The 26,843-nt window shown below is 45.3% G+C and overlaps 1 protein-coding gene and 1 long non-coding RNA gene across 13 annotated transcripts in view; one reads left to right on the forward strand and one right to left on the reverse strand.

The window, feature by feature from the left end:
* TBXAS1 (thromboxane A synthase 1) overlaps positions 1–26,843 on the forward strand; it is a 173,959-nt gene that overhangs the window by 45,989 nt on the left and 101,127 nt on the right. Inside the window, exon 3 of the mRNA XM_055591076.1 lies at positions 2,949–3,001. Within this exon, the coding sequence (XP_055447051.1) occupies positions 2,949–3,001 (53 nt within the window). The remainder of the gene's footprint in view (positions 1–2,948; positions 3,002–26,843) is intronic.
* LOC129659572 (uncharacterized) overlaps positions 1–26,843 on the reverse strand; it is a 143,555-nt gene that overhangs the window by 23,386 nt on the left and 93,326 nt on the right. For 3 of the 12 annotated variants that reach the window (XR_008718130.1, XR_008718136.1, XR_008718125.1), the window contains 2 exons: positions 13,067–13,231; positions 9,422–10,018 (listed from right to left, as the gene is read on the reverse strand). The exons of 5 other annotated variants lie outside the window; for them this stretch is intronic. This is a non-coding gene — a long non-coding RNA (uncharacterized LOC129659572). Of the gene's footprint in view, positions 1–9,421; positions 10,024–13,004; positions 13,232–26,843 lie in introns of those variants that run through there. 4 more of the 12 variants (XR_008718133.1, XR_008718129.1, XR_008718134.1 and 1 more) reach the window with 3 other exon arrangements.

A 26,843-nucleotide genomic window follows, 5' to 3' on the forward strand; every position in this document is an offset into this window, starting at 1 on the left:
TCTTCAGGAGCGATAAGACACAAAGACAAGGAGACCCACACCAGGTGGGAACAATGATGTGTGTGATGGCACCATATGAGAAACAGGGCACAGCTTGGGGAGCAGCCTGGACTAAAAAGCAGAGATTGGGGAGCACCAGGGAACACTGCTGTGAGAAAGAGAGAAGAGCAGGCTTCCCAGGTGGTGCTAGTGGTAAAGAACTCACCTGCCAATGCCGGAGATGTGAGAGATGTGGGTTCGATCCCTGGGTTGGGAAGATCCCTGGAGAAGGGCACAGCAACCCACTCCAGTATTCTTGGCTGGAGAATCCCATGGACAGAGGAGCCTGGTGGGCTATAGTCCATGGGGTTGCAAAGACTGAGCGACTAACACTTAGATCACTGACAGTTCAGAAAGGCAAGTGAAGAGCTGTGCATGTCCCAACACTGGTGAGTAGGAGGGGGACACCAAAGGGGAAGATTTCTCTGTAAGATTTAGAGCAGGTCTGTAGAATCCAACAGTTGTTGAGCCCTGGCTGTGAAGCAGTGAGGACTTGGCCAGGGTGGAGATGAGAGTGAAAGAGAAGAACTTTGGGGGCAAAATTAGTAACTCTCATGGTGACTTAGGCGAGGAGAAGTCAAGGCAGAATGAGTCAACTCATCTTTAAGTTTGGAGCCAGACAACAGGGAGAATGGCCTGGAGTCCACGAAAATAAAAGGTCGGGAGGTCAGCTGGTTTAGGGAGGTGCCTTTGATTTGCCAGAAAGACTCGAATGCCCTCTGGGCATTTGGAGATAAAGTCCTGGGACTTTATCTTTGCAGGTTATTTTTGTTTTTCACGTTGGGTTTTCTCAGAAGCCAGATGATTTATTCTGCCAACTCCTGTGGGGGGTGCTGCCACCAGACCCAATATTAGGAGGCTACAGATCCTACATGTGAAGCCACTAAGCCAAACAAAGGCAGGAAGGACTAAATTGGGGCCAATCCCGATAACACCCCTCTAAGATCTCTTTAGGCTTTCCCCACCCCTGCCACCGGAAAGGCTGGCCCTTGGCGTCAGATAGAAAATAACATACGCTGTTTCTGTCCCTTTTCTTTCTCATCAGTTTCTCTTCTCTTCCGTTCTGTCCCTTTCTCGGTTCAACACCCCTTCCGACTGTTTATTGTTGTTTCTCTCTTCCCAGTGTTTTTTTTTTTTTATTTAACACTTCCTTCTCTCCTTTCTAGCTCAGGGGTGGCCAGGCCACAACTTTCAGCCCACAAACAGCATCGCAGCAAGGCTCCCCATCAGCTCCGTGAAGCAAGTGTGAAGACATTTCTAAGTGTCAAAACACAACAACAAATCAGATAGGAGATTAACGCAAATCCATTTCACAAATTTCTGTGGGGGAAATGATCAGTTGCATTCAGACTTGACTGAATTAATTCAGTATCAACATGTTGAGTTAAACCATATCCCTGTCGATGTGCCGAGCACACTGTGCCTGCCTTTGGCTAATTTCCACATATGTTCCTTTTTAGCTGCTCACTCTCATATGGGCAAATCCTGCCAAGTTCTTGCTAGAACATAGTCATTTCATTGACTGTTTTTATAGTCATGTGAGCTTTCCTTGGTATTAATATATGGCAAGCTTAGATGGAGGTGGAGCTATGGTTTTTCCAGTAGTCAGGTATGGATGTGAGAGTTGGACCATAAAGAAGGCTGAGCACTGAAGAATTGATGCTTTTGAACTGTGGTGGTAGATAAAACTCTTGAGAGTCCCTTGGACAGCAAGGAGATCAAACCAGTCAATCCTAAAGGAAATCAACCCTGAATGTTCATTGGAAGGACTGATGCTGAAGCTCTAATACTTTGGCCATCTAATGCGAAGAGCCAACTCATTGCAAAAGACCCTGATTCTGGGAAAGATTGAGGGCAGGAGGAGAAGGAGGGGACAGAGGATGAGATGTTTGGATGGCATCACTGACTCAGTGGACATGAGTTTGAGCAAGTACTGGGAGATAGTTAAGGACAAGGAAGCTTGGCATGCTGCAGTCCGTGAGATTGCCGAGTCAGATAAGACTGAGCAACTGAACAGCAACTAGATGGTGGAGCTTGACCGAAAGAGCCTAGGATGGATTTTCATTAAGAACATCCACCTCTTCTACCTTCCCAACTCTCTACTCTCACCCACCCTTTATGTGACTACCTGTCCACTCCATTCCCACAGCACAAGTCTAGGGGTCTCCTCTCTTCCACTTCCATCCCAACTGAACCATGTTTTCATGTTTATTTCTTTCCCATAACACAATGGATCCAGCCATTTTCAACCCTTAACCCATACTTTCCCCCTGTGTATATCCACACACAGACCCCATCTGAACAACACAGTGAGTCAAGCATTTTTCTGACCCTGCTCCACGCTGTGTATATATCCTGGAACCCTCCTTTCCCACCCCAAAACGTGTCTCATATATAAAGTAGCTCTAAGGTTCTTATGCCTTGAATATGTTGATTTTAGTTAAAATTTAACTTGGATCATAATTCAGAGTTTGTGATAATTTGGGTACACTCAGCAGACATTTATGCCTATAGTGGCTGTGAAAAGAGGCTCTGCCAAAAATAATAATAATATAAACCAAATTGCAGAGGGGAATGTTAGCATAGTTGAGAAAGCAAACAGTTTTCAAATATTTTAGCAGCAATTATACACAAATAGTATAAGTACAGATGATCTCATCTGTCCATTAAAGCAGAGTTGACAGTGACTGTCTCTTGGCAATATTATTTTTTCAAGCCACTAGTTTATTCTAATACTCCAAAGTACTGGAGTACTGAGAACTGAAACAGTTCTGAAAACAAGACCGCTTCGATTATTTTTTTATGGTTGATGTAATTGTGTTCTCATGATTGTAGACTTTTTTCCTGAAGAAGTTTAAATATTTGAAATTGTTTCATCTGATTTTTACTATAGTGCTTGTTTTCTGCAGGGTTTCTGGGAAAGCCACATGGAGCTCAGAAAGCAATATGGACCTCTGAGTGGGTAAGATGAAAACTCCATTCTTCTCGCATGTGTTTGGATTTGTGTGTGTTGAAGTGACATGGAAGGAATGATGAGAATGGGCATGTTGCCTGTGTTTATCACTTTTGAGAATCCACAATGAGTATGCCCAACTGTACAGATGGGGCTCCTAGAGAAGATCCCAGGGTGGCCCAGGGTGCATGGTGCTAGCCTGAAAAACACCGTTTCCCAGTCTTTAAAGCCCAACCAGCTGGTTCAGGCGCTGGGTGCCTTGACCATCTCTGATGACTGTACCAGAGGTGTGTTGCAAGGGAGGCAGTGGCCCTCCACACCTCACTCTAATTTGCCTTGACCACCCATGGCAAGGCAAGTCTTTCCCCATGATCTTATCTAAGCTTTTGTTGTTGTTTTTTAGTCACTCAGTTGTGTCCGACTCCTTTTGGACCCCATGGACTGTAGCCCACCAGGCTCCTCTGTCCATGGAATTTCCCAGGCAAGAAAACTGGAATGGGTTGGCATTTCCTTCTCCAGGGAATCTTCCCGATCCAGGGATCAAACTCACGTCTCCTGTATTAGCACTCATTACCACTGAGCTACCAGGGAAGCCCCTTTTAAACCTTATTCAGGCCCATTTTATTCAACTCTATGGGTAAAATATGCATTAGCTGTATGGCCATATCATCTATTATCTGACACTGTACACATTTCAAAGTAACAGGGGCTGCTATTCATACTTACTGCAGGAAACAGTGGAAACTAAGACTGACCTGGGTAGACTGGTCGCATGCTCACCCTAATTCTCAGTAATATAGGCCTTCCCCTTCTTTTTCCTGTATTTTCCCTTTTTAAAAAATTTCTTCATGTTTTCTTTTAATTGTGAAATATATATTCCAAAGAGCATGTAACATGTAGAATTTAAGAATATTAATAAAATGAACAGGTATCTATCACCAAACTTAAGAAATTGAATACCAGTATCCTATGTAGATTTTTCCTTTATTTATTTTAATTGGAAGGTAATCACTTTTACAATGTTGTGTTGGTTTTTGTTCATCATTGCAAATCAGTCATAACTATATATATATATATATATATTTTGCTGTTCAGCCACTAAGTCGTGTCTGACTCTTTGAGACCCCATGAAGCAGCATGCCAAGCTTCCCTGTCCTTCACTGTCTCCCAGAGCTTGCTCAAACTCATGTCTATTGAGTCAGTGATGCTATCCAACCATCTCACCCTCTGTCACCCCCATCTTCTATAGCCCCTTTATTTTTCCTTTTTATGCTTCAGAGTATGCTCCTTTTTTAAAAAAAATTCTGGCATCTGACAAATAAGCCTATGATCAGACCATTTACCCTATTCAAGATTTAATAGACTTGAATCATACTGATTCTCAGCCCATGTCCTTCTAGGCTGAAGTCCTAGTCATTTTAGTCTGTTCTCTCGCAGCTTTTCCTCAGTGGCTGGATGATTTGAGGTAGCTTTTTTCCAGAATCTTAGGTCTCTGATAACTTTTCTAGGGGCAGCAAAGTTCTATGGCATTCCTATTGTATATCCTAATGGGGTCCACTTGGTTTGTGAGCCCTTCTATCCATGGGGCACGTGATGCTGGTCTCTCAGTGATGATTTTCAAGAGGGATTGACATGTACTCTTTGTGGAAATGCCAGGAGACCCACGGTTTTGGCCAAGTTCTTCTCAACACTCTTTAGTTTGCTATGTAACCCTGAAAATGTGGTACATGAAGATATTCTACTCGATGGTCTCGGATTGGTCTGTCATTTCTGGATAAGAAACTACTCCAAAATGCAGTGACTTAAAGAACAAGTTATTATGGATGGTATGCCTATGGGTTGGCTCGAGTTGGCTGGTCTGAGCTCGCCTGTCTGGGAAGCTCAGCTGGGCTTCCTGGGGCTTCTGCAGGTTCAGCGGGGGCAGCTGTGCCCCACGCTTCCCTCATCCTCCTTGGAAAGGCAGGAGGGCCAGGGCAGGCTTGTTTTGCGAAGGGAAAGTATCAAGAGAGCAAGCCCAATGGTGCAAGAACATTTTAAGTTTCTGCCAACATCCTATCAACCAAACCAAGTTATATGCAGAAACCAAAATCTGGGCAGAAAGCACACTCTGTGTGCAGTTAGGCCAAAGCAAGTTACTTGGCCAAGCTCGACACTGGTGGAGCAGGGAGATGTACTCCTCGAAAAGAAGAGTGGGGAGATAGTGCATACTTTAAATAACAGGCAATTCCATCTCACTCTCTGTGATCCCTTTTAGCATGATCTCCACCCACCCCTTGCCCCATTTTTTTTAAGTGCATAGCTTCTTACGCTGAGTATAATAGGTACTGAAGAACTTATCTTTCCAACAGTCTCCTTCTGCTGTTGACTTGACATTGACCTTGGAGACTGTCATACATTTCTGAGGCACAGCACTGACTCAGAAGGATGGTGGTTTCCCCAGAATTAGAAAAAGGCTTCTCTAAGTCTCATTCTAGGAATCACTCCCTTGAAGTAGTTCTGTACAGATTTTCAGAGTAGAGCTCTTGAGTACTTTAAAATAATTTTAAAACCTCAGATGAAGAGTTCAAATGGCACTGTATTAATTGGTGGATTGTGTGGTGCTGGTGATGGTGATGTGTGTATGTGTGCATGAGACAGAGAAAGAGACAGATTGATTTCCTTGACGACAGGATGGCCAATCAACTTCCCACTCCCCCAACTTTAACTTTACACAATTTACCCTTTTCATTTCAAGAAAACTTGAATCATAGAGAACAATCTCAAATGAGGTTGAAGAGAGAGAAATTGCAGTATGATCTTAGATAAAAATGGAAAAAATGAAAGGTGATGGCATAATTTCTTCATACAAAACTGTCAACTTTCTCTGCTTTAGAAAAATTGATGAGTCTTAAAATGCTGACTTCTTTTTAAATGTGTCCACTGCCAAATTGAGAGGCACTGTAGTGGTGGGGTAAAGTCTTGTTTGAGCTTTGTGAAAAGTGAAAGTCGCTCAGTCATGTCTAACTATTTGCGACCCCATGGACTGTAGCCCTGACCCCCACAGGCTCCTCTGTCCATGGGGATTCTCCAGGCAAGGATATTAGAGTGGGATATTGCCATGCCCTCCTCAAGGGGATCTTCTCAACTCAGGGGTTGAACTCAGGTCTCCCACATTGCAAGTGGATTCTTTACCAACTGAGCCACCAGGAAAGCCCAAGAATACTGGAGTGAGTAGCTTGTCCCTTCTGCAGGGGGTCTTTCCAACCCAGGCATTGAACCAGGGTCTCCTGCATTGCAGGTAGATTCTTTACCAACTGAGCCACCGGGAAAGCCTGTTTGAGTTCTGTAAACTGGGTGAGACTCAGTATGTTCACCCTTTCAGATGAAAGAGTTAAACTAGTCTGTATTTAAGGGCCTTTCTAGCCCTAAAAATTATTTTGTTACTTTTAAAATTTGAACAAAATGGTTTCACTGATTGGGAATGGCAAGAATGGACCAAGTTCAACGAAAGACCCCCTTCTTTTGGGAAATGATTTGGTTTGAATTGTCTTAACTTTTGGATTCCTTCTGTTGTTAGGAAATGTTATTTATCCCAGATTGGTCCCGTTAACATTGAAATAATAGACTGATTCATCATGTGATGAGGGAAACCCCACGCTGTTGATGCCACACCGAGATGCATGACAGAGCATATATGTTGAAAGTGTGGGCAGAGAGGATCTCTTTACTCTGTACCTGAACACCAAACATGATGAGTATTTATGCTTATTACCTGTGGTCATCATAGCAACTCAGTCAGAGTTTGGGTCCCCAAACTGGAAACCAGCCTCTGACCCTTTTCCCTTTCCTGTTGTGAGGAAAGTAAGTTGCTGGAGAAGCCTTCTGCCAAGAGGGGCTGAGAGCACCAATGTTTGTTAAAATCACCACCACCACCACCACTGAGAATAAAATGACTTCATCAAGTGTCTAATTTTGCAACATGCTTTGTGCAAATAAATCTATGCACATTGTATGTGGTTTCTCTGAACTTGAATGTAAAGCAGGAAGGCTGACACACACACCTATACAACTGTTATGCACAACATAACATGACTGAATCGATTTAACACACACATGCACACACGGTAGCCTCCAGGAGTACGTTCCAAGACCCCCAGTGGACACCTAAAACCACCGAACCCTGTATATACTGTGTTTTTCCTATATGTATGTACCAAAGATAAAATTTAATTTATAAATTAGGCACAGCAACAATAATAAAAGAATCAACAACAATAATAATTAACTAGAACAATTATGGGCTTCTCTGATAGCTCAGTTGGTAAAGAATCCGCCTGCAATGCAGGTTCAATTCCTGAATCGGGAAGACCCCCTGGAGAAGGGATAGGTTATCCACTCCAGTATTCTTGGTCTTCCCTTGTGGCTCAGCTGGTAAAGAATCTGCCTGCAATGTGGGAGACCTGGGTTCAATCCCTGGGTTGGGAAGATCCCCTGGAGAAGGGAAAGGCTACCACTCCAGTATTCTGGCCTGGAGAATTCCATGGACTCTATAGTCCATGGGGTTGCAAAGAGTCAGACACAACTGAGCGACTTTCACTTTTCAGAACAATTATGAGTGTCAGTTGCCCAGTTGTGTCTTACTGCAATCCCATGGACTACAGCCCACCAGGCTTCTCTGTCCATGGGATTTCCCAGGCAAGAACATTGGAGTGAGTAGCTATTCCCTTCTCCAGGGGATCTTCCTGACCCAGGGATCAAACCTGGGTCTCCTGCATTACAGACAGATTCTTTACCAGCTGAGCCACCGGGGAAGCCCACTATAATGATATATTTAATAAAAGCTATGTGATTGTGGTCTCTTTCCCTCTCTTTCTTAGAATAACTTACTGTACAAATTTAGTGTCTTTTCCATCTTAACTAAGCATTTATCATGCACTGTGGCCGTAACTTTTATAGTTTGAGGTGCAACTGGAAAACTAGCAGAAATTCCTTTTTCCTTCTCCATACTTTCACATATAAATGATTTCCTCTTACTGTAGATCTTAGAAGCTGCTGAATATGATTTTTTTTTCCTCTCCTTATTAAGTGGAGAACTTCCACATTTTCACTTAAAGGAAATACTTTATGGCTTCTCTTTAGTGTATCTGAATCGCAATACAAGAACACTGTTCTTGTATTTGGGGGCTCTTATTAAGTAAAATAAGGGCTACTTGAACACAAGCTTTGGGCTACCAGGACAGTCAGATGATCTGGAAACTGATTTGGCTACTAAGCGACCAATGGGAGGGCAGGATGTGCTGGACAAAGAGATGATTCACATCCTGGGTGGGATGGAACTTAATGGTAGGAGATTTTATCACACAGAACATTCTAACACTTAACAATCTAACACTTATGGGTTGCTTATTTCCAGAATTTTCCACTTAATACTTTTGAACCATAGTTGACTACAGGTAACTGAAAACAGGTAAAGCAAAACTGCAGATAAAGGGGGACTAATGTACCCTTGGCAACATAACATGGAGAAAGAAAGGCTTTGTTGTTTTAGATAACCTTTGATTAAAGATTACTGGTTATCTTCTTTTGTCTGAGGTTGAACCCCAAGTTGAATCTATATTTCTTCCCAAACCCTAAAAGAATAGTATCAATATAATATGTTTGTGATTGGGCATGGCAGCCCACTCTAGTATTCTTTCTGGGAAAATCCCATGGACAGAGGAGCCTGACGGGCTATGGTCCATGGGGTCGCAAAGAGTCGGATACAGCTGAGGTGACCACCGAGCGTGCATAAACAGGATAGAGATTATGTCCCCTTCAGTTTCTGGCAAATTTTGTAATCCAGTGGGTGACAAGGATTTACTGTGCCAATACTAGTTATTACTTCCACCTACACAGCGACCTAACTTCAGTTCATGTGCAGCTCCTGAAGGCTCCTATTCAAAGGCCCCTTTCCCCTATATCACCTCTCTTGTAAGCAATGGCTCTGCTGTTATTTTTTATTAATATAAAAAAGTATATAGTTCCAATCAGAAAATGTTTTTGTATTGTTGAATTTAATCTACTTCAATGGTATCTACATTTTGTATCTTGTTCAGTAAGGCTTTCTTCACTAAGGATATATATTTTTTAACTTCCACATTTTTTCCTAGCGTTACTTTGTTTTATTAAAAAACTTAGATATTTGACCCATCAGAAATTTATTTGAGGGTAAGAAGGGAAGTAGGGTGGTGTTCCTTCTGGAAATGCATCCTTTCCCAATTGATTTAAAATGTCATTAAAAAAAAATCGTCTCTTGGTTCCTGTATGTATTTCTGACTTCTCTGCTCCATCTCTCTGCCCAACCTCATGCCAGTGCCACACTGAATACCCTCTTTTGGTACAGATAGTGCCTTCTTGTACCTAGTAGCACTAGAGTGTTGTAAGAACATCTTTGTAAGTATCAGCATCTAAAGCAGTCTATCTCCCAGGGAACCTTGGGTCTTTGCACTCAAATCAATTTAGCAAATAAAGAAAACTTTCGTTTGGACAGAAAGGACCTGGCACTTAGACCCAAAGCTCATGCCCAGGGGAGGTAGAGGGGTCTCATATGCCTCCAACCTGGAGGTTCTTGCCTCATGTTTTATTTAACTAGTGGCACTCGTGAACTCATAGCACCTGGTCACCAGGAGTGAGGAAGCTGAGAACTGTGAGATATATACGGAATGTGGCATCGGCTAAGAAAACAGATATATTTTTAAGCTCAGCTTCCATTGCGCCATCCACGAGGGGAGCGTGTTCTCCGGAAGTGACTAGGGTGTGAACACTTCCCTGTAAGTGCTCTTCACCATCGTGCTTATGTACTATTTAGATGAGGTTGAAGATCCACATAGAGATGGTTCACTTCCAGGCAGTCAGCTGGCTCTCTCATCCTCATGTGGGAGGTTTGCTGGCCTCCTTCCAGAGGGCCCCAAATCCTGGGAACGAAAAGGCTCCTAAGGACTCGACTTGGTGCACTCCTCTGCCACAGGACCAGTCTTTGTTTAGAAGACACTGAGACATCTCAATATGCTGGACTTGAAAACAAGGGAGAGGATCCGTTAGGGTGGAAACTATGCCAATTTGTTCAAGAAAATACAAATATTCAGACTCACACTGGGCAACGGATATAGGGAGATTGTTCTCATTTTTAAACTGGACCGAGCTCAATAAAATCATAGATGTGGAAGAATGGCAGAAATCTTAGGCAGGAATGGAGCCACAGATGCAAAAGAGCCTCACAGACAATGAACAGAGTCCAACTTAAATAAAGCTTCTGCTGCCAATATGGAGCACACGCCTCAGAATGAGATTCACTTACTAAGTGACCTAAAACTGTGATTCTGTTTTAAGAGGAACTGATGTAAATGAAAACACAGTACCCTTGAAACTATGGAATTAAGTACAAAAATTCTAAATTATCTTCACATTTGCCCAGAAGGCCAGCCTGGGGGCAATATTTGGGTCCCCAAGCTTGGTAAAAGTTAAGCCTTTCATGAAAGTGTTGAAAGCAAAGCTTAGAATCACTAGCTTCAAAAAATTAATAGGAGATCTGATGGTCTCTATGCCACAATCATTGAGAATCATTCAATGAGTTAGATATCAATACTCACTGGTCAACATATGTCAATCCTGATACTCTGCCTTTTAGAATACATGTTTAAGTGAGTGTTTATTACAGTGATACTGTACTTTAGGGGGCCACGTTATTTCATAAAAGCAAATACCCTGATAAGATTGGCTGTTCTTTTCAGGAGGTCATTGAGAACAACAAGAAAGCTGTCAAAAGGAACATATTTGACAGTTACCTCCAATCCAAAGGAGCTTCCCAGGTGGCTCAGTGGTCAAGAATCTGCCTGCCAATGCAGGACACGCAGGTTTGATCCCTGGATTGGGAAGATCCCCTGGAGGAGGAAATGGTGGCCCACTCCAGTATTCTTGCCAGGACAATCCCATGGACAGAGGAGCCTGGTGGGCTACAGTCCATGGGGTCTGTAGTCCACTGACTGAGCAACTGAGACTGCACACTGATCTAAATGCCTAGCCCAATCGGGAGGATTATCAAAAGAACAACTGTTCTCAGACAAATGGGCAATTTAGACCAAGAAGACAGAGATTTCTATTACAGCCCCATTTTTATCAAATGAAACTTTAATAGACTCTTCATCCCTATCTGTCCCTCTCATGGTCTCTTGTGATCCCAAATGGTGAATTACTACAGAACTTTCTTTTTCCGTGCAGTTTAAGACGTTCCCTCTTCCTAAAAGTCATCCAAAGACCCTTCTGAAACTTACCCACTTTCCTGGACCTCTGACCTCGTCTTTTACCCCTTACTTCACGCCGCTTTCTTGCCCTCCCCCCATCTTCATTCTATGACAACCTATAAGTGACAGTTGCTGAGCTTTTTAGTGACTACTGATGTCCGAGTCTTTGTGACCTATACTTCTAAACATCAACAGCCTATATAAATTCCTCTTGTTTGGCTAGAAAAATATCAAATAGAGCATGGCAACTTACAATAGAAAATTGAGGTTCACATTTCAGCTCCAACTCTCTTTCTATGACTACTTGTTGGCTTCGAGGATTTGGGCCAGTGGCTTCCCCTCTCAGAGTCTCAGTTTTCTCGGGTACGAAATGAGGGGGTTGGGACAAGATCAGGGACTTTGACCCTTTGTTTAATTATGAGCCTCGGTAAATAATGTATATTACATTATGATCCAGTACACACATACACCTGAAATCAAAGTTTTACTAAATATCTTTTACTACGCAAGATCCGCTTTGATCCAGTCTATTCTCCTCTTCTCTTCTACTCTAGTCCATGAAAAAACAAAGCAAATGCAATCTGATCACGATCCACAAAATTGGTTTCATCATCACTGGTGAGTCAAGATAAGCAATTTGAAGAGCAAAGAGCCAGAAGATAACTACAGTCCTTTCTAGTTCAAAACTAGGTAACTGCAACCAGATGACTCAGCTCCAGCCGTCTACATTAGAAACATTTGATTCGCCCCTGGTTTTATTTTGCCCCAGTGTGGTTTAAGATTCTGAGAAATTTCTGACAAAAGAGATTTTGTCAGCTGAAGTAGAATCAAAGATGAGACACTATTTCTCCAGGGATGGGGCCCCTGAACAATGTGGACCTGAGCAGAGCCCTGGCTGCCCAATAGCTTTTCCTTCTTTAAAATCTGAAGTTAATTAATTAAAATTAAGTCCCAGCATTAACACAGAATATTTCAAGCTAAAAAGCTTACCAAAATATACATAATTTGTTGATAATATGATTAGTTGACAATGTAAAACATCTCTCCATAAGATTTTTGCTCATCCCCTGGGGTGTCTGGGCATGGACACCCAGCCAGGCTGTGTGAATTGAGAGACCAGGATCCTTCTGATGAGCAAAGCATAACATTTAAAGGGGAAAAAACTGACGGCTCCATTCTAGTAATCACTGGACAGTCCAGGAGAAAACTGCCCATTGAGAAGGTGCTGGCTGGGCAGTAGCCAGGAGTCTAGTAAAGTAGAAATCAAAACGGCCTGTTAGTGGCCATTAGGGCCTAACGAGGGGGTTTTTGGGGCTTCCCAGGTGCTTCAGTGTAAAGAAACCACCTGCCAATCCAGGAGATGCAGGTTTGATCCCTGGGTCGGGAAGATCCCCTGGAGGAGGAAATGGCAACGCTCTCTAGTATTCTTGCCTGGAGAATCTCATGGTCAGAGGAGCCTGGAGGGCTACAGTCCATGGGGTTGCAATAGATTTGGACATGACTGAGTGACTAAAAACAAAATAGGAAAAAGGGGATATTCTTGGCCCTGAGAAGAGCCTGGCAGGAGTCCAAGCAGGGCCTCATGGGGAGGGGCCCAGGGAATAAATCTTGTGCAGATTCTCAGTCCTGAGACTGACAGCACGATGTGAGGCTTGGGACTCAGCAACCAGACCCAACCCCTGTGACCAGCTGGCAACAAAAGGTCCATCCTGGCTGGGACAGAGTGAGGCGGAGGATGCCGGCCATCACGTCACCTCTGGGGGCAGCCGGACTGCGGGTGGGAGATGAACATCCGTCTGGGAAGTCAGCCACGGACCTTCAGCTTGGCATCCCTTGATGTGTGTTTCCAAAAATCCACCAATACACCAGGTTCAAGATGGAAAGGGGCTTCTGCTCCATCGGTGACAATCAAATACGGCATCAGTAACTTTATTCCTCAAATGACAGTCCTGCGAAGATGCGTTCCCGAACAATAGAACATCTTCAAATAAATGAAAATCACATAAGAGCTGTTTCCAGCTAATATTTTTGAATAATAAATTCCATACTTAATTGTATTGTACCTGCAACAAATCCAAGTTGTTCAACCCAAAATGCAAAATACAGTTATGTAACATAGTTATGAATCACTGTGGCATTTGCCAAAACATTCTCCCATCTGGAAGCAGGTCCAGAGAACACACGGCACTAGGCATGTGTCTTCTGTCAACAACTCTTTTGCGTAGATAATTCCCCAAATGGCACACACTCACCCAGTTCTCATGGCTCTTAACCCTAATTCACTGAGAATGCAAATAGCTTCCCTATTCTATTCAAAGAGAAGAATGACAAACCCTCTTTGATTTCATAATTTAAAAAACATCTTTGCTAAGTTCAAGTTCAGTCACTTGGTCATGTCCGACTCTTTGCGACCCCATGGACTGCAGCACGCCAGGCTTCCCTGTCCATCACCAACTCCCACAGCTTAACTCCCACACTCAAACTCATGTCCACAGAGTTGGTGATGCCATCCAACCATCTCATCCCTTGTCGTCCCCTTCTCCTCCTGCCTTCAATCTTTCCCAGCATCAGGGTCTTTTCCAAAGAGTCAGTTCTTTGCATCAGGTGGCTAAATTCAAAGAAGCAACTAATTTCCTAGTTCCCATGGAGCTTCAAGTTCCTCTTTGATCACTATTTTGTAAGCAGAAAAACTTCTCTCAAATAAGTTCTCACAACCATTGAATGATTTAAAAACAAAAAACAAAAACAGTTTTAAAGTGTGTTCCTCACAGAGGGCAAAAGGCAATGCAAAACCAAATTAACTCTAGATCCACAGTGTAAGTTGTCAACCAAAAAAAAGTCAGATACTGCACACATTTGAAATTCTACTGGTTTGAGTAATCAAAGTTTATCTTTAAAATGGAACATGTTCTCCTTTCTTCCTCAGGACCCTTAAATCTTTCAGAGTTTGGATTGTTTACTATACATTCCCATTCTTCCTGGTCAGTCTTCTGTGTAACATTTCTGCAGCTGTGGACACGAAGTAATTCCCAGCAAGGCACTGCCAGGTTTTATGATGCCTGCAGGCCTGGGGCAGATCATAGAAACTTAACTACTCAAATAAGTCCCTTGATCATTTTTCACATCTCAAGATCATGTTCCTAACAACTTCTCCCCCATCTCACCCCCAAGATGCAAGAATTCTGCAGCCCACTATATCAACTTTTCCACTCTGGGTGAGGCTCTCAGTTTATTGGCCTGTTTTTAAAGGCCTGACTCTCTGACATGTTTACCACACTCCCCACATTAACCACCAAGGAGGCACTGTGAGCAGATGATTCTATTTTTGCCTCTGCTTAGAGAAGAGCTCACTAATCTTTGCTCTGAACACACGGCTGGTGGATGGCCTGTCACCACATGCTAGGTGGACGTGGGAAGTGTGGTCTGTTGTGGTACAACATCCACCAACACCTCTTGATGCTACTCAGGCTACAGGGGAAATGGGCGTCCTGGTATTAATCGAGACCACGGCCCTTCACAGCAGGACCTCCGGGAGAAGGGACTCCAAGCCCTCTCTAGTTTGTTCCACTCCGTGTTCTCTGTTGTGAATGCAGTACCTGGGTCATAGGACCCACCAGAGAGGCAGTTCTTGAGTGGACCTTCCATTTGTCCTTGAAAGTTGTCTGTAACTCCTCAAGCTCTCTTCACCTTCTCACTGCTGGAGCACAGGTTGTATCTTACGAGTGACATGGCCCTTGGATCTTTGCAAAAGACTCCGGCCCAAAGATTCTTAACTGATGCCCCCAAACCTTAGACTTCTCTGCTAGAGGTTGGGTTCTCCTGCACAGGCTCTAGCATGTGGGTTCGGCAGCTGTGGCACATAGGCTCTAGAGCACAGGGTCAACAGTTGCCCCGTGGCATGTGGGATTTTCCTGGATCAAGGATTGAACTCTGGTCCCCTGCACTGGCAGGCAGATTCTTAACCACTGGACCACCGAGATGACCCCATCCAAGCCAGTTTTAAGTGTAGAGTTCAGTGGCATGAAGTGCATTCACATTGTGCAACCATGACCACCATTCTTCTCCAGAACTCTTTTTCATCTTGAAAAATGGAAACTCTCTACCCATTAAACAATAACTCTCCATTCTCCCTTCCCCTAGCCCTGAGAAGCCACCATTCTACTTCCTGTCTCTATGAACTTGACTAGTCTAGGTACTTGATATGAGTGGAATCATACGGTATTTGTCCTTTTGTGACTGGCTTATTTCACTCGGCATAATGTCCTCAGGGCTCATCCATGGAGCATGTATCAGAATTTTCTTCCCTTCTAGGGTTGAATAAAAATCTATTTTTTATTTACTACATTCTGTTTATCCATTCATCTGTCCATCTGTTCATTGATGAACACTTGGGTGTCTTCCACCCTTGAGCTATTGAGGTTCATAACGCTGCTATGAACACCAGTGCACAAATCTCTCTTCAATGCCTCCTATTCATTTTTTTTTAAAAGATCTATATCCATAAATGGAATTGCTGGGATCCTATGTTAATTCTAGGCTTGATACTTTTTTTATTAATTGATTACTTTATTTTTTGGCTGTGCTGGGTCTCTGTTCCTGCGAGGGCTTTTTTTCTCTAGTGGCGGATGCTACTCTCTAGTTGCGATGCACGGGCTTCTCATTGCTGGATCTTCTCTTGTTGCAAAGCACAGGCTCTAGGGTATGTGGGCTTCAGTATTTGCAGTACGTGGGCTCATTAATTGTGATTCTCCGGGCTCTAGAGCACAGGCTCTGTAGTTGTGGTGCATGGGTTTAGTTGGTCCGTGGCATGTGGGATATTCCTGAATCAAGGATGGAACTCATGTCTCCTGAATTGTCAGGTGGATTCTTGACCGCTGAGCCTCCAGAAGCCCTATGTTTAATTTTTGCAGAACTGCTCTACTGTTTTCTGGAGCAGCTGCATTTGGAGTTGCGATGCTGTATTTTTCCTTTTGACCGTGACTGAGTGGCTGTCACTTCTTGCTTCTAACCTCAAAAGTGACCTCCAGAAGAAATGTAAGCCCCTCCCTGTGCTCCGGAACCTTGCTGGCCAGCCTGAATGACACATTTCTGATCGGAATGCCCGGACCTTGTCATCTTGCCCCGGCTTCCTGTTGACTACAAGCCAGTGAGCACATTCTTTACCAGACTCGCCCCGTTATCAACAGATGCTTGTACTGCACCATAAATTCAGTTCGTTTTAATAAATTCCCAGTAGTCCTTACCCAGAGCCCCTTCTCGCCTTATCTCACTCCTCTCTGCCAAGCCTTTTACAATTTATGTGTTTGCTCTTCAGTTCTGCTTTCAGCCCCCTCCAAGTTTCCTCTTTCCCACCAGGTCACTGTGGCCTTTGGGTCTCATTTAAACATAACCTTCTCTGTCTGGAACTCTTTCTCGTTCCCAAGGCCTACTCTTCTCTCCCCAGAACCTTCCATCTCCAGGTTTCCTACCTGCAGCAATTTGTCAAGATCGGGTCCCTGTCATTTGTAGCCTCTGAGTTTTCTCCCTCTGTGCTTCTTTCACACAGTCTTTTAGCTATTTTTCGAGGCCTGTGTTCCAGCTTTGTGGCCGTTTGCTGGAGGAGACGCACTGAACTCCCCTGGGTCCTCCCCAGAGCACAGCGTGTGCTTTCATTGAGAGTTTAGCTAGCTCTGTAGCTACCCAGGTAAGGGAGAGCTGACAGGTGGCTTGTGGGCTCAGGCACATAGGCTTGGAAGGAAGTTTAGAGGTTTTAGCTGAGATGTTGAAAGGGAGACTATAGAGGACAAAGGTGTGCTAAGAAAACGTGATGGTTTGGACACTGGAGAGGACAACCTCTCTGCAGTGGCAGGGGGGGAGATGGATCTAAGGAATGGTGCTAAAAAAGTGGGCTATTTGAAGTAGGTTATTGTACAGATGCACAGAATGGAGAAGGGCAAGGTGAGGAATGAAGGGTGTGTGTATGTGTGTGTGTGTGTGTGTGTGAGTCGCTCAGTCGTGTCCAACCCTTTGCGACCCCATGGGCTGTGGCCCACCAGGCTCCTCTGTCCATGGGATTCTCCAGGCAAGAATACTGGAGTGGGTTGCCATGCCCTCCTCCAGGGGATCTTTCCAACCCAGGGATCAAACCTGGGTCTCCTGCCTTGCAGGCAGATTCTTTATCATCTGAGCCAGCAGGGATGAAAAGGGAGGATGGAATTTATAAAAGACAAGCAGACAACCATCCTAACAACCCAGGTGAGTGATAACAGTGATTTGAAACAACAGAAACATGAGGAAAAGACAGGTCGACTTTCATAAAGGACAGCAGAATTGAACTACTAGTTAGTTACAAGGAATAAGGGACTAGGCAACATTAATCACTGATGTTGGCTTTGACTTCTAGAGAGAAAACGATCATTCCCTACATAATGAGGAGATGGAACACAGCGGAGGGGAAGACAGCACCATCCTCGCCACCATCAGTTGTAACTGTGACTGAGACTTTGGGTCCAAGGTGGCTTGGGAACAGAGCCCTGGAAGGATTGCCGGGCCACGCTGGGATAGAGCAGGGGGTGGGGGAGCCGCAGGCTACACTTGGAATCTGGAATCACCCGCCTCTTATCCTCCAGTGGCATTTCCCACAGTGCAGCCTCTGGACCATTTCCATTGACAAAAATAATTGTTACATGGAACTAAAGTGGGGAGTTCCCCTCGGTCAGTGGCTGGAAACACTGGATTAATCCATGGAACACAGGTCTCTCAGAACTGTTCACTTAATAATGTGCTTGGAACATCTCCAAGAGGGAAATTTAGTATGCAGTGTTTATTTGACCACAGAACTTTTTTTTCCCCCCCTTTCTGGAATGTCTCTTGGGACTAGAATATGGAGAACAGGCACTGAAAGGAAATGCTGATCTAATAAGCAGCAGCATTTTACTTCTAAAGAATTCCACATGAAAAACAGGCATTGATAAGAAGAGTTTACTTCACCATTGTAAATTATCAGCGTTACCGCCAGTGATTATTAATCACCTCCCTTTGGAGGTTGTGTGGGTGGGAGTGTGTTTATTCTGTGGTGCTGTGGAGAACTGGGGACACAGCCTCATATTTTGCATGTGTGATTCCCTTTTATTCCCACACCTTTCTCTCTGATCCCTTCCTGTTCCCAAAAGACAACCATTCCATTGTGCTTAATGTGTGTTTTGGGAGAGGGGTGGGTGTTGCAAGTTCTTGCAAACTGGGTATTGTTCACGTGTGTTTTCTTTGTTGTTATTCAGTCGCTCAGTCATGTCCGACTCTTTGCAACCCCATAGACTGCAGCACACCAGGCTTCCCTGTCCTTCACCATCTCCTAGAACTTGCTCAAACTCATGTCCATTGAGTCAGTGATGCCAGCCAACCATCTCATCCTCTGTCATCTGCTTCTCCTCCTGCCCTCAATCTTTCCCAGCAATAGGGTCTTTTCCAATGAGTTGACCTTTTGCATCAGGTGGCCAAAGTATTGGAGCTTCAGCATCAGTCCTTTCAAGGAATTTCCAGGGTTGATTTCCTTTGGGATAGTCTGGTTTGATCTACTTTCTGTCCAAGGGACGCTTCAGCTCATGCCAATGGTTGTGTCATATCACTCATTTATCCTTTAGTTTCTTTACTTCACACTACACTTTGAAGCTCCATCATGACGCTGTGCACCCATCAAGTCTGTTACCTCCAACTGCTGCCTGTCATTCTGCAGTGCAACCCCGCCCGGCTTTCCCATCCATTCTCCCAGAGGGGGATACCCAGTGGCCTCCAGCAAACAAGGCTGCAGTGGACATCCTTTTTTGGGCCCTTTCTGGGCCTGTGCATGCATTCTATGGGCTGTATGGCCTGCTTTTAAGACCGTAGGAAAGAGAGATCTTTGTTCCCTGGGGCCACATGTAGTAAAATGTTATTAATCCATGACCATTTTCCAGTCCTCTGTCTGGGTCTTGGCCTTTCAATACAGTATCTCATGTGACTATCCCAAGAACACTTGAAGTTTACCTGACCTAATTGCATTAGCTTCAATTTATTGGGGTGACCAAAAAGTCTGTTTTGGATTTGATGGACTTTTTGGCCAGTCCAATATTTGGAAACATCGGTGACTTTAAGACAAGAATGACATGTGGTTAGTAAGAGGTAAGCACAGGGGAGGGCAGGTTCTCCTTGTTATGCACATGAGTGCTCAGTCATGTCCAACTCTTTGCAACCCTATGGACTGTAGCCTGCCAGGCTCCTCTGTCCATGGAATTCTCCAGGCAAGAATAGTGGAGTGGGTTGCCATTTCCTCTTCCAGGGGATCTTCCCGACCCAGGGATTGAACCTCTGTCTCCTGCATTGGCAGGCAGATTCTTTACCACTGAGCCACCTGGGAAGCCCTTGTTAATCCAAAGCCATTTCCGTTCCCCTGTCCCCTTGGTTGCTCCTTGGACACTCCGCGCACTCCTGCCTTAGGATGATGGCCCTAACAGCAGGGCATGCCATTGTTTACTGTCCTGCTGGAGTATAAAGTTCATGAGGACAGGAACTCTGTCTCTTGTTTGCTTGGATACTCCCAGGGCCTAGACTGCACAAAAAGTGCTCGGGAACTATTTGCTGAATAACCAAAGGAATCTCCACTGAATATGCGCCTTTCAGGACAAATTTGTCCCCAAGAAAACCTCAAACGGGAAGGTCTTAGGTTTTGGTGATTTTGGTAATTAGTATTATTTCCCTGGAACATAATGAAAGGACTTGGGGGAAGTCCTTCATCCTAAAGTCAAGTGTTTGGGTGGCAGCATCTGTAATCTTTCCCCATCTGTGACTTATGAGCCATCCATCCAGGAATTAGCCCATAAAATATAGAATTGATTTAATCCCACATCAGACCATCTTGGGACCCATATGATAAGGTGAAGGACAGACTCTTATGATGCACTCCACTGGGCTGGGCTCTGCTCTCAGATCATTGGTTTCTCTCCCCAGGGAAACCTTTTCTCTAGCCCTACTCTTAGGGGTCTGCCTAAGGTGACAGAAAGAGCACTGGATTGGAAAGCAGAGCTGGGTCTGGTCTGAGCTCAGCCCTTCCCAGCTGTGGGACTAGAATGAGTGACTTCACCATCATCCTCACTTTTAACAGATACCTGAGCACCTGTCTGCCTCCCAGGCTGATGTGAAACCAAAGGAACTGTCAGTGGTCTCCACCAGCACAGCCCCCACCCCCGCAGGGAGTAGGGATCCTGACCATGATGCCTCAGCCCCTCAGGGTGGGCTTTCAAAGGTCCTCTTGCAGCCACCTGCCATCCCAGAGGGGTGCCCACTGCAGGAGCCCTAGCTAACTCTGAGGTGAATTTCCCCAGTTCTGCATGTGGATATTCTCTGGCCTCTCATGCCTCCTGCTGCACAGGGGCTGCTCCAGGGCGATGGCCTGTGTTCAAATGCTGCCCACCCAATCATCTCACCTCTTGCAACCTCTGTTTTCCTAGCTATGAAATGGGGGTGATTGGCTAGAATGATCATTGTCAAGCTTCTTTCTGTTCCTGAAATACTATGATCTGTGCTTTAATTTCCATCCCCTCACTGCCCCACCTCTTATTTTTCCCCAGCTGTGTCTAAAATTCTTTGGCCATTAAATTCTCCTTTCTTGACAGTTCCACATCTGGGCTTTCTAATAATACCTAGCCCAAGACAGCACATTCCTCGGGTGGCATGGAGTTCCAGGCCACAATGTCTTTTCAGGGCTCATTCTAGCTCTTGCCAAGCCCCTCAATTCATATTCTGAGTTCACACATCATTGAGGGAGAGGAGATTTTGCTACACACTATCACACAAATATATGTCCTGCACATATTCTATATAATAGTAGGCATATGCACGCATGCGCACGCGCACACACACACACACACACACACTTCCTTCTGATGCTTGCAAATCTACACACTTGGGCATAACCGTGTGGGCGCAAATATTCTGGGACAGCCAAATGACTATTTTAATGTTTCTTTGTCCCTGCGGTGCCATCTAACTATTTATTTAGTAGCTTGACGCTGTTTGCATCAACAACTTTGCCTTATAGGCTCTTCTTCATGTTTATGATTCTTACTGTGAAAAAAATTGCTTGCCTAACATCTGTTCTGAATTTGTTTTTTCTTCCTTTTTATTTATCTGTTCCCTAGTGAATTAAATTTGCACCAAGGACAGTAACTCGAATTGGAAACTTCAGTGTCCTTCAGGATTTCTGTACACTTCAATACATCTCTTAATTACTCTTTTTTTATTGTTATGAGATATACATATATATTCATGCTCACACGGGCAGATTGGTTTGTAGCTTACCTCTGCCTGTCCCCCTCTGGGGAATAAGTTTTATTAACTGAATAAATTAAATGGGCGGGTGTATCCAATAGAGTAGAGAGGTTTATCATTATAGGTTTGCTTCAGATCATTTTCCCCCATTGCTGCCCAATTCCCTCCTTTAGCCACAGCTCTGTTTGGGAGAAAGCTTGACTAGAGCTTGACGCAGCCACAATTCACCAAGAACTAGAAGGGCCCTTTGTCTTCCAGGCCCACTTATGTGAACTCAGATCTGATTCCTTATTAAGCCCCTGTTCTCACTACTTAGAAACCCACACAGGGACCACGCAAGCATGTTCACAGCGGTAGAAGGTCCCTAACGAAGAGTAATGAGACCTGCTTTTCCACCCGATATCTCTGCCAGGTGAATAGACTGTGACCCCCAAGACTCAAGGACCTGGCCCCATGTCACCCAGTTCTAATTCCAAATGCAATGCCCTCTCTACCATCAGATCCTCACTCATTTGGGGAGGGCTCTCCGTTCCTCCCCTCTTTCTGAGCTTTCCCACACTCACTTCAGTCTGTGTCTATGTGTCTAAGACTGACAAGACGGTACCCCCACATCTGAAGAACTAGCTCCCTCTTGGCCCCACCCCAGACATTGTCCACTCAACAGATAATTTGGTTTCCGTGGAGTGTCTATCCCTGGGCTGATGGTGGTGGGAGAAACTGCTCCACTCTTCTCACAAAAGTATCACTCATATCTCCTTTCCTGAAGAAAATCTGGCACCTAATTTAGAAGAGAAACACAGACCTGGGCTAAGTCATGCAAGAATGCTGGGTAACGAGGGATTGAATATGCCACATTGAACAGACAACCTGAAGCCAGGAATTGGGTAGAATCATGGGCCAGTGAAAGCAGAGAAGGCTTCCAGGAGGAGGCAGTAGTCAAGTACAGTCTGGAATAATGGGAAGATGAGGAGGAGAAAAGAACAATGGTCTACCCAGTGAGAACAGTCAGAGAAGGACCTTAGGGTGGGATGGTGGGAGGAGGGGTAGCTGATGGCTAGAGATGGAGATACAGAAAGGGTGGCCAGTTGCTGTTAGGTGACCCTGAAGGGACGCGGAAGGCTCTCTGCTGACCTCACTCTCTGCTGGAGCAAGATCTCAGTGCCAACACATCAGGAAATCCCTGATTCAAACGAGATCTCTGTCAGAGCCGTTGGCTTGCAACAGGAGCCTGGCTCACCATGGTGACCCCACACACAGCCAGACCTGGGATGACCACAAAGATTAGCGCTCAGGTGAAGAAGCCAGTAGGGTGGACACAAAGGTGATGCCCCTGCCAAGCAGTAGAAAAGAAAGACAAAGTTAGCCACACATTTCAGAGGGATGGGGACCAGTGACTTCAAGAACACAAGATAAAGGCCAATAAAGAGAAACGAGGTTCAAGTTTGGCTTCAATCTGCCAGTAGCAGGAACTGAGAACCCGGGAGAATAAGAAGTGATTTCTTAGAACTAGAAAGGCAGCCACAGAATCGTCTTCCCAGTTACCTGTTGGTACGAGGTGCTCTGCCAGCTTCTCGGGGATGAAAGACAAACAAGACAGGGCTTTGTCCTCAAAGAACTCACAGAGTAGTGAGGAGACTGTCAAGGAAGCCCAAGAAATAAAACAGTGAGATGCAAATCAATAGATGAATGGACAAGATGACATGGAAACTATGGGAAATGAAGGGTCCGAGAAGACTCCACAGAAGAAGCGACAGGTGACCTGACTGTCAGAAAGGTTTTTCAGATAAGATGCAGATCAGGGCTTCAGAGCACCAATCATGTGCAAAGGAACGGAAACATAGAGAAGCAGTGCAAAAAAGGGAACCGCAAATAACAGTTTCATAGCAGCAATGTATGGTTACAGTTCCCAAACTGTGCGCTAAGGCACCCAAAGGTGCCATAGATAATTCACAGGGGCTTCCTGGGATATCTTCAATGTTCATGGTGAACACAGCGACATCTGTGGGTCATGATGAGAACTACTTTCAGGGCAATATGTGCATTCTTTTTTCAAATGTTGTCTTAGTTGTTAGAACATGTGTTGTTGTTGCTGTTCAGTCACTCAGTTGTGTCCCACTCTTTGCGACCCCGTGGACCTCAGCACGCCAGGCTTCCCTGTCCTTCACTATCTCCTGGAGTTTGCTCAAACTCATGTCCATTGAGTCAATAATGCCATCCAACCATCTCGTCCTCTGCCGTCCCCTTCTCCTTCTGCTCTCTATCTTTCCCAGCATCAGGGTCTTTTCCAATGTCAGCTCTTTGAATCAGGTGGCCAAAGTATTGGAGTTTCAGCTTCAGCATGAGTCCTTCCAATGAATATTCAGGGTTGATTTCCTTTAGGATTGACTGGTTTGATCTCTTTGCTGTTCAAGGGGCTCTCAAGAGTCTTCTCTAGCACCACAGTTTGAAAATCAATTCTTTGGTGCTCAGCTTTCTTTATGGTCCAACTCTCACATCCATACATGACTACTGGAAAAACCATAGCTTTGACTAGATAGACCTTTGTCGGCAAAGTGATGTCTCTGCCTTTTAATACACTGTCTAAGTTTGTCATAGCTTTCCTCCCAAAGAGCAAGCGTCTATTAATTTCATGGCTTCAGTCACCGTCCACAGTGATTTTTGAGCCCAAGAAAATAAAATTTGTCACTGTTTCCACTTTTTCCCCTTCTGTTTGCCATGAAGTGAAGGGACAGGATGCCATGATCTTCATTTTTTTAATGCTGAGTTTGAAGCCAGCTTTTTTACTCTCCTTGGTGGAAGAGGAGTGGGACAAGGAGAGAGTTCCTACAGGGTTCCTCACTGCAGTTAAGAAGCTTGGACTTTTTTGCTTCAAACATTAGAAAGTCATAAGAGGTTTGCTGGTAGTGGGATAGCATGGTCAGTTTCTGTTTCACAAAGGTAGACTTGGCCTTGATGGGGCTGTTGGTCTGGGACCAGCAATCCGTATAGGGAGCTACTTCAGTGTCCTAGTGAGAGAGATGGGCCTGGGCTTGGGGGCTTAAGAGGTTGGGCCTACATATAGCCTGCTCCACTAACATTACAGAACTCCTATAATACATTCAACCCTGTAATACCAATGTTAGACCTCAATGTTAGAAAAAGACCAGATCCTTGCATTTAAACCACTCACAACCAAGTAAAAATGTAGCCAAAAGAGCTACAGTTAGTGGAGTACTGCTAGAAATTAACCTGGCAAGATAGAAAGAGAAGATTGATCCCGGGAGGCAGGGGACAGGCATGGGCAAAGGCCCCCGTGGATGTGAGAGGTGATGGAGCGTGTCAGGAAGAAAGGTTGATCATTGGTGCTGGCTCTTGAGTGGTGGGCAATAGGGAGGGATGAGGCCAGAAGCAAGGCAGGGGCCGGGCTGTGAAGGACGTTTGCACAATGTGCTCAGGAATCCCAAAGTCTTTCGTGGAGACAAACCACTGAAGGAGCTACAATCAGATTAGCTTTTTTTTTTTTTTTTTTTTTGACTGCAAGAGGCACACAGCATTTTAAGTTCCCTGACCGGGGATCGAACCCAAGTCCCCTGCAGTGGAAACGCAGTCTTAACCCCTGGACCACCAGGCGAATCCCCAGACTTGCATTTCACAAAGCCCTGGTGGATAAACAGAATCAGGGCCCATGTGCAGATAAGCAGCTGGTCAGGAAGACAAGTCAGAGGGGTGGAGGCATACATCTGAGTGCAAGGTCCAATGTCCAGCTGGGAAGCGAAGAGCCAGAGAGTCCACCAGCATCTGAGGGCAGGAGAGGAGAGCCGATCCGGCTCCAAGTATCGCAGAGAGGGAAAAGGCTGACTCAGTCCTTGTGGCTCCGAGGGGCTCTGTGAGGTCAGGATCCACCCCTGGGCACCAGCACCCCGAGGTTTCCCTGGGCAGGTAATGCATACCCTGATCTGAGCAGTAGGAAGTAGCCAGAAGAAAGCAGCTCCCGACTCCAGGGACCTATGTCTATCACTGGCTCCTCAAGAAAAGCGTCCCCAGCAACTTGAGTGGGCTCCGCCTCTCTGCTAACTCAAGCCTGCCTTGTTCTAATGACAGATTCAGATTGCTAATGAGAAAAGGCAGGATGCTCCCCTGAGCCAAGCTGGGAAGGAGCCGCAGGACTGTGAGCCCATAGTTTCTCTGCAGGACTGTGGGCCGCCCAGCCCGCCCGGGGCCCTCTCCCAGCCTTGGATGGCTACTTAGCTCCCTTGGAACATTTTAGAGACTGATCACTCACGTGGGATCTCCAGCACTCAACGCCCACCCTTCCCCACTGAGCTGCACACCACCTTCTCATCCATAGTCCGGGTCAGAGGTCAGACTGAAGGCCAGGATGACAGTTACCCTATTAGCCTCCTCAACCTGCTGGGACGTGGCCCTGACACCGAGGCAAGGAGTCATCTGATGCTCACTGTTTAGCAGTCGTCAGATGCTAGAGGCCTGCATCTTTGGAAAAGACCCTGATGCTGGGAAAGATTGAGGGCCTGAGGAGAGGGGATGACAGAGGATGAGACGGTTGGGTGGCATCACTGATTCAAGAGGACATGAGTTTGAGCAAACTCAGGGAGATGGTGAAGGACAGGGAAGCCGGGCAGGCTGCCGTCCATGGGGTCACAGAGAGGTGGACACGACTGAGCGACTGAACACCAACAAAAGAGGCCCCCATCAGTTCTTCAGTCTCTACCTGGAAACCTGAAGTCTCCGGAAGCGCATTCAGGTTCTTTGTGCTAAAGCGAGGGAAGGGAGTGGCATGTCACCTGACCCGCTTCTCACCCAGCTTCTTCACTGCCTACAAAGTGACACCAGCAGGCACCCAACCCACCCCCATGAGCAGGGGCCTCCACGCCTGATTGGGAGGTTATCATGGGCAGCATTTGCCTAAAACCTTACTACAGACAAAGCATTCTCTTGTTTCTCATCTGACCCTCATAACAGCCTCTTTATCCAGGAAATTGGCTCAGGGAGGTTGTGGTTTGCTCAAGGTGACACAGCTGTTAAATCACAAGGACACGGCCTTGAACCTGAGTTCTGGCAGCTGCGCCACGGCCGACACCCACCTCAGCTCCTAACAAGACAAACCTCTTTTTTTTTTCTTATTACAAAAGCACTCACTGTAAACTAGTGGAACATTAAAGAGATTTGTTTGTTATTCAGTCGCTAAGTCATGTCAGACTCTTTTTGTGACCCCACGGACTGTAGCCCACCAGGCTCCTCTGTCCATGGGATCCTCCAGCTGAGAAAACTGGAGTGGGTTGGCATGCCCTCCTCCAGGGGATCTTCCTGACTCA

This window comes from Bubalus kerabau, chromosome 8 (genome assembly GCF_029407905.1).
Source record: "Bubalus kerabau isolate K-KA32 ecotype Philippines breed swamp buffalo chromosome 8, PCC_UOA_SB_1v2, whole genome shotgun sequence".
Taxonomy (NCBI): domain Eukaryota; kingdom Metazoa; phylum Chordata; class Mammalia; order Artiodactyla; family Bovidae; genus Bubalus; species Bubalus kerabau.